The sequence below is a fragment of the Pinus tabuliformis genome, chromosome J, assembly GCF_031772625.1.
Source record: "Pinus tabuliformis cultivar Carrire ecotype Pingquan chromosome J, CPIR1, whole genome shotgun sequence".
In the NCBI taxonomy this organism is placed as follows: Eukaryota; Viridiplantae; Streptophyta; class Pinopsida; order Pinales; family Pinaceae; genus Pinus; species Pinus tabuliformis.
This window is the reverse complement of record NC_142295.1, coordinates 928,448,701-928,456,944: the sequence shown is the minus strand read 5'-3', so window position 1 is coordinate 928,456,944 and position 8,244 is coordinate 928,448,701. Positions and strand designations below refer to the sequence as shown.

At 41.7% G+C, this 8,244-nt stretch overlaps 1 protein-coding gene across 2 annotated transcripts in view; it reads left to right on the top strand.

Moving 5' to 3' along the window:
• Positions 1-700: 700 nt before the first annotated feature.
• The window catches only part of LOC149229804 (uncharacterized), a 174,962-nt gene continuing 167,418 nt past the window's right edge, over positions 701-8,244 (top strand). For both annotated transcript variants that reach the window (XM_089378738.1, XM_089378737.1), the window contains exon 1: positions 701-1,421. In XM_089378738.1, the coding sequence (XP_089234864.1) occupies positions 996-1,421 (426 nt within the window). In that variant the 5' untranslated portion in view covers positions 701-995. The remainder of the gene's footprint in view (positions 1,422-8,244) is intronic.

Here is an 8,244-nt window from a genome sequence, read left to right as displayed (position 1 = left end):
TAATTATAGCTAAACCTAAATCATTTAATTGAGCTCTTAAAACATTCCAGATCAAACCCTTCAACATAATTAAAAAACCTTAATATTCTCAACAATAATTTAAAAGAAATAAAAAATATAATCAATCCAATAACGAAAATTTATTTTAAAAGACATAATTCAATAATAAATATCACCAAAACACACCTTAAAAATGACCAAAAATTCCCAATAAATAGTTAACCATCATAATAAATATCACCAAAACACACCTTAAAAATGACCAGAAATTCCCAATAAATAGTTAACCATCATGAAACTTGAAGTGCATAGCTAATCCACCTTCATCACAAAAGAAAAAATCTTGAAAAATAACACATGGCCATAGATATTATCAAAACATCAAGACTAAGATTCCAGATACAAAAATCTTATATGTTACGAGTCCCATATAATGACTTATTTTAACCAAATCTACTTGAGCCCTAAAAGGACATTACTTTGCATTTCGGTGAAAGTATTTTTGATTGAACCCTGAGTATGTTATATGTATCTCAAAGTGAAAGTATTTTGAACTTTATGCTATATGTATCCAAAAGTTTGATCAACTTTTATAAAGAATTTTTTAAATACGAGACTATTCCCAGGGTGTGTTTATTTCCCTCTATTTAAGCTATGAGGATCTTCGGATGTATGGTGGTAAGTTATTATTAATTTATTAAAAAAAAATAAAATTTAAAAGAGCGGGGTGGGCTCTTGCGGTTGATGATTCTTAATCATATGCATCACTGGTTCTAAGAATGGCGAATAAGTCCTAGAATTAAAAATGGCATCGTAGAGACGCAGAAAAGCTTGAATAGGATATTATTTGACTGAAACTAATATGCCATCAACTGCTTTTAATATTTTGTTTTACTGGCTGATATCAAAGTTTGTTTTGTTAGTGCCAATACATAACTTGGAGCTGCTATTAAGTGGGCAGGGGGAGGAGGAGGTACCAACGCCCCAGCCTGCAAATGTCTCTGCACATAGGGCATGACTGCATATGGAAAATCTCTGTCCAGTTCCGCGGACCAGAAGTAAGGAAACTCCGGGTTACGCCATCCGAAGGATTTACCCCTGGAGTTAACGCCGGGTTGCCCAGGGTCAAAACCGTGGTTGCCTGCATTAGTCCGGGCGGGCATGTGAAGCTCCATAGGTCGAAGCCAGTTGCAGCCAAGGACTCTAAAGAGAGGGGAAATTCTGCTAGTCCAGACAAATTCAGCGGAGCTTATTCAGACGCAGCTGACAGAGCCGGTGTTGGCGTTGAGAAGAGTATTGATGTGGTCACACTCGGGAATCTTTGCCTGGATATTGTTCTTAATGTGCCAGTATTGCCCCCTACTTCTCTGGAGGAGAGGTATCAGTACATGCTCCAGCTCGCAGCTTCGAATCCCGATAAGGTCCGTGAAATGGCGATTAACTTTAAACAAGTTAATTGCATTCATTGTTTTGCCTCTTTATTTGCGATATTTTGTGTGTTGCGATACATGTGAATAAAGGTTGCTGTTGATATATATTATGGTTCAGAGATCTGTGAAATAAAATAGCTTGTTAGATACTTCAAGCTCTTGGACAAAATCGGCAAAATCATGAAGAAGGAAAACATTAAAACCATCCTTCTTCCCCCCAATTCCCTACGTGATACCTTCGAATCGGTTAAGGATAGAGGCTACTACCATCAAGATCAAGGAGTGTACGAGATCCCATATTCCTTTGGTGTCTCGTACATAAGCCAAACTGGATACTAGATCCGAACCAGAATCAACGATCATGTAGAGGATGTTTCCCACAACCATACTGATAAATCTGCCCTAGCCGAACACTCCCACTGAACAAAGTATGGCATATGTTTTGATAAAGGCAACGTCTTTGGCTGAAGCCAGCACTATTCCACCAGACCAACTAGACTAACTAGGTGTTAACTCCTAGATCTGCTTACTAGAAAAATCTAGAGGCTAAGTCATCTAACACGAAGACACGGGACATTAAGGACATGAAATTATGAGTATTCGACACGTGTCATGGCGACCTAAGTCATCTAACACGAAGACATGGGACACGAAGGACATGAAATTCCGAGTATTCGACACCTAAAACGGCGACCCCCCGAAACACACACACACACATATATATCTGCCTCTCATGGATCCTAACTTTGGCGAGTGTAGTGGAGACTAATGTGTGCGGGTTTTGGTCTAACGACAATCGTGATTCCAACAAGTGGTATCAGAGCCACAAGTCTCGAGTTCGAAATTCACCCGACTTGCGCTAGGGGGGAGATTGTTGGACATTGGGTTCAACGCTCCCTGTGTGTTTCGTGACATGGACTAACTACCTCCCCACTTCCAACAGATGAAATACTGGCAGACGCTAATGAAATTGAAAGAGGGGGGGCATTCCTCCCCTTCATTTGCCCCCTTTTTGCTGCCCTTGATTGAGCCATGATTGCTGTGAATATAAAGAAAAATGGATTGCTGTAAGGCTGGACATGTAAACAAAAATAGACTGGGAAATTGTTGTAGCAAAACTAAAAAAAATTGGAAGGGAAATCCACTTGCTTACACCTTGAATCTCTTTTAAAACTCGTCTTCCTCCTTTGTTGGTCATCTACACACTCCTACAATGACTCTAATGACTCAATATAAAACCTAGAAGTCCTCAATGGGGACTTTGACCTATAAAATGATGACCCAAGCATGAAACCCATGCTTTAATAAGTCATTGTAATAATAATAAAATTTTCTTTTTCATTCTTTGACTCAAATATAAATATGAAGACCGAACCTAGTTACATTCTTCAACGCTCCCTCTTACTAGGGAGGTGTTCATAATTTACACATGTATATACAAGTACAAGGAAGATCTCAAAACACAAGAACTGCGAAAAGTTTAGGCACACAGGGTGGCACGGACTAGATTCTTAACTAGGGCAATCTATCGGGTGGGATTAATATGGACTAAAGCTTTCAACCTCTCTAGGTACCATCAAGCTTACTTGCTAACCCTTAACCCAGGGAATCAGGGGCGTAATGCAAGGTCAGAGCTTTGTGACCAACACCACCTTCCCTACTTCGGGAACTAGACATCAACAAATAGGCCGACCATGTTAGAAAATCGGAAAGGCAGAAAGATTTTCTTATACTTGATAATTACATGTGAGTTTCTTGTGTTCTTATTAACTTTCTTATGTTCTTCTTTTATCTTAGTTCATCAAGCAATTACCAAAACAATAGCATGAAGATCAAGGACACCAGATGTAGGCAGACAGCCAGGGCAAAACCCCAATCTTGGGGAAAACCCAGTCAACAACTCTTCCTTCAATAGTTTTCCTAAGATAATCCAAGACTCTTGACTTAGACATAGACTTCCTCCACACCAAGTCAGCCCTTTCCTTTTTCAGCAGATGATCACTTTCCAGTACTGTCTTCGACCTAGATGCAGCAGTAGCAACACTTCGATGCAGTAGTATCTTCGACCTAGCAACTTCAATCTTAATGCAACAACTTCGACCTTGAAGCACTTAGCTCTTCGACCTTGAAGCAACACTTCTACCTTGAAGCAACACTTCGACCTTAATGCCGTAACAAAACTTCTTGATGCTATAACAAAACTTTGACCTTGATGTCGTAGCCCAGAAAATCACACGTTTGAGAGAGAGAGATAACCCAAAACCTTTGATCTTGCAATTCTCCTTCTTCCACTGCAACTTTGCACTTTTTCATGGCTTCTTGTTAAAATTGGCAACTAGGGCCAAACTCCATGTGGGTCATCATATTCATGGCTGATAATATTTTTATTAGATTCCTCTCGTCGAGAGGTGTAGGATTGATCTAAAGATCATCTGGTTCCGATAAGTATTTATGGAGATATGAATTTATTTTGATTATGGAATAATTATCAAGCCGACCTACAACTCATGTAGGCTCAAAAGCCCAACAGTCGCATCTATTCAAACATCAACAGTTGTGTATAAATACAGGAGGTCTTTTCCTCATTTGGACTCACTCATCTCATCACATCTCTCTCTCTCTCTCTCTCCTGCGCAGAAAAGAGGCTCTTCTCTACTACGCAGAAAAGAGACTCTCTCTCACACATGTGGAAGGAAGGATGCAGTTTTAGGGCTGCAACTGCAGAACCAAAGTTTGACTAGCGTTGACCATCAGTCTGCCTCTCTCAACTGCGCTGTAGGTGAATCTGGATCTCCTTTGAAGGCCGCATTTTTTGGTGAAGCGCTGATCCGATAGTCGGTTTGCAAGATATTGTCTGCCCTAGTTTGGGACTGATCTAGGGTTTGCTGCTGCTGATGTAAATCAGATTTATGTACTATTTCTCTTTGCTGGATTATTGAAGATAAAGGAAGATTTGATCAAAGGGTTTCCCCACATTGGGGTTTGTCCCTGGCTAGCCGCCACATCTTGTGTCTCTTGTCTTGGCTTGTTTTCTGTCGATCATTTAATGTTCTATCTGCACTTTATTTTATGTACATATGATTGCTAATCTGTGGATAATAATAAGAAAGATAAGTAAACTGTTATAAGCATAGAACACACCATAGCTTAACATGATATCAGAGTTGAGGTGAAGACAAAGCTCGAGCAAGAGCAAGAGCAATCACCGAAGAGAAGATTGGCAAGGCTATCCTAAAAGAACTATGGGGTCCTCAACACTCTTCCCTGCCGAAGACAAGCTCCGTGAGAAAGCTGACTATCACGGATGGAAGATGTCTATCAATCTAACCTTAGAAGATCAAGGAGTGTTGGACCATGTGAGAGGCAATATTGTCGAGCCTCCATCAAATGCACCTGCTGTTGCTAGGAACAAATGGAAAACCGGCGAAGTCAAAACAAAGAAGATCATCCGGGACTCTATCGACAAGCGCTTGGTGGCCTACATCTCCGACCTGAACACCTCCAAGGAAATCTACGATAGACTGGTGAGTTTATTTAAAGTTAATGATGCAAATCAAGTCTTGTTTCTTAGAAATAAGCTAAAGGAAATTAAGAAGGGTAAATATGAGAGTATGCAAGCATACTTCTTGTTCAAGACTACTCTTCTGAACAATAATGTAATTCCTGGTTTCGAGGAATTACTGGCAAGATGCATTCAATAAGAAACAAGGATAGAAGAGCAAGAAATGCCCATGCCTAAAGGTCCTCCTACTGCCTTTTCTTCTCATGCTAAGAAAAGAATAATTCTGGGACTAAATCAAAAGGAAAGGCTGGACCTAAGGGTGGAAGAAAAGGACGATGTTACATTTGCGATAAAGCAGGTCACTATGCAAGGGAGTGCCCTGATAGAAAGGACTCACATCGGGACGATGATCAAAATCCCTCTCATGGCAATCAAAGGAATGGCAAATTCAATAGCAAAGGTAAAAGGAGTGCTGGAAATCAAGGAAGAGGACAACCATTCAAGAAGGCTAGAAATTCCAGGTATGAATCCAACATTGTTGAAAATAAGCAGGATGAATATTATCTACCAGCTGCTCTATCTACCTCTGCTCCTTCGGACTCAATGGGAATTTGGCTCATTGATAGTGGTGCCTCAAGGCACTTCACTGGTTACAAAGAAGTTCTCCATAATCTGATAGAGAAAGAAACTAACCTGGAAATTGTCCTTGGAGATAATATGAAATATCCCGTGAAAGGTGTAGGCAATGTCTCTCTTAAATTGAATCAAGGTAATACGATCCACTTACAGGATGTATTATATGTACTTGACCTCAAAAAGAACCTGGTGTCCATCTCGACAATGGAAGACAAAGGCTACAAGGTGACCTTCAGCAATGGCAAGGTATGTGTATGGAAAAATAATGTTAAAGATGCCTTTACTCTTGGGTTTCATGTTGATTCATTATATCAGGTCGGTGGAAGTCTGCTAGGTGTCATGTCTTATGACACATCTCTTCAGTTCGAACTTTGGCATCGGAGGTTTGCCCACCTTCATTATAAAGCTCTACCCGATGTAAGACAAATGATGACAGGGATGCCCGAATTCCGAGTAGAGAAAGAAGGTGTATGTCAAGGATGTGTCGAAGGAAAGCTCAAAAGGGGACCATTCCCCTTAAGCCAAAGCAAGACCTCCGATATATTGCAGTTGGTTCACTCAGGCATATCTGAGGTTGGCATTAAGAGGGAGACTACTACACCATATACTCCTAAACAGAATGGTGTGGCGGAAAGGAAGAACCGTACGATTGTGGAAGCTGTTTGTGCCATGCTCCATGATCAAAGACTTCCGAAGTTTCTATGGGCAGATGATGTAACAATGCCTGATGTGGAGGAACCCATGGATCCTATTTATCCACCTGAGCCTTCCTCTTCTAAGAAGAGGCCCTCTTGGCTTAGGGGACTACTTGATGATGCTGAAGGACATGCTGCACCTGAGGAACCTTTCGTGAAAGTAAGAAACCTAACAGGTATCAGGGATACCTGACCATCATGAGCACGATCATACAAAATGAGCCTTCATCATTCTCAGATGCCGTTAAGCATCAAGTATGGAAGGATGCTATGACCGAAGTATATGAGTCTATTATGAAGAATGATGTCTGGGAAGTAGTTCCCAGACCCCAGGACAAGACAATTGTCACTTCTAAATGGCTTTACAAGATAAAGCATGCAGCAGATGGAAGTACAGAAAAGTATAAGGCTCGTTTTGTTGTTCGTGGCTTCTCCCAAGAAGGAAGGTATAGACTATGACGAGATATTTGCACCTGTTGCCATATATACCACCACCCGCTCGATCATAGCCCTTGCAACTTCACAAGGATGGAACCTACATCAGATGGATGTCAAGACCACGTTCTTGCATGGTTTGATCAAAGAAGAGGTCTACGTGGAGCAACTCGAAGGATTTGAGATTTATGATCGAAAATCTCATCTATGCAGGTTGAAGAAAGCTCTCTATGGGTTGAAGCAAGCACCCCGAGCATGGTATGAGGGGATCGATAGCTACTTGATGAAGCTGGGATTCACTAGGAGTGTAGCCAATCCTAACCTTTACTTTAAGGTTGAAGATGACAAGCCTCTCATACTAGTGATGGATGTGGACGACCTCTTTCTAACAGGTGCAGACCCTCTCATTCACAGATGTAAGAGGGAGTTGGCTTCTGAATTTGAAATGAAGGACCTAGGACCAATGCACTATTTCCTAGGGCTTGAAGTGTGGCAGAAGCCAGGGGAAATTTTCCTATCTCAAGGAAAATATGTGGTGAAAATTCTGGAAAGATTCGGTATGGTGGATTGCAAGCCCATAACTACCCCGATGGAGCTTGACTTCAAAAAGTTAAGCGGTAGTGCTGCTGGACCTGTCTTGCAAAATGCCACCGAGTATCGTCAACTCGTTAGAGCATTTATGTTCTTAGTGAACTCCCGTCCAGACATATGCTTTGCAGTCAACACATTGAGTCAACATATGGTTGAACCTCACCACATACATTGGATTGGTGCCAAGAATCTGTTGAGATATCTTCGTGGCACAATCACTTATGGGTTAAGATACACTGCCGGAGATGTGAGACTACTTGGATATACTGATGCTGATTGGGCAGGCAGTGGGATGGACCGTAAGAGCACTTCCGGGTGCTGTTTCACCTTGGGATCTGCTTCGATATCTTGGATGAGCAGGAAGCAGAAGTCGGTGGCTTTGAGCACCGCTGAAGCAGAGTATATTGCTGCTAGCATGGCCTCCTGTGAGGCAGTCTGGTTGCAAAAGCTCTTCAGTGAGCTGTTTGGATTTACATTGGATACCACTGTGATCCTATGTGACAACCAGAGTGGGATTCGTTTGTTAGAGAATCTCGTATTTCATGATCGCTCTAAGCATATCGATATCAGGTACCACTATATTCGAGATATGGTGTAGCGAGGAGCAATAAGGCTCCAACATATTGGTACAAATGAACAGGTCGCCGACATTCTGACAAAGCCCCTAGGGAAAGTCAAATTCTTGACTTTCCGAGAACAACTTGGTGTTGTTCAAAGACCCTTTGATGAGGGTCCTGTATGATGTATTGAGCTCTGGGAGCTCCGGGGGGGTGCGGGGTACTTCTTGGAGCGACATATGACCACAGGGTGATTCACTATCCCTTGGTGGTATACATGTACACCCCGTGGCGACTATGTAGCAGGATGATTGGTTCTCCTGTGAGGTTTGGATGATGTGTTCTCCATGACAATTGTGTAGCAGGATGATTAGTTCTCCTGTGAGGCCTGGATGATG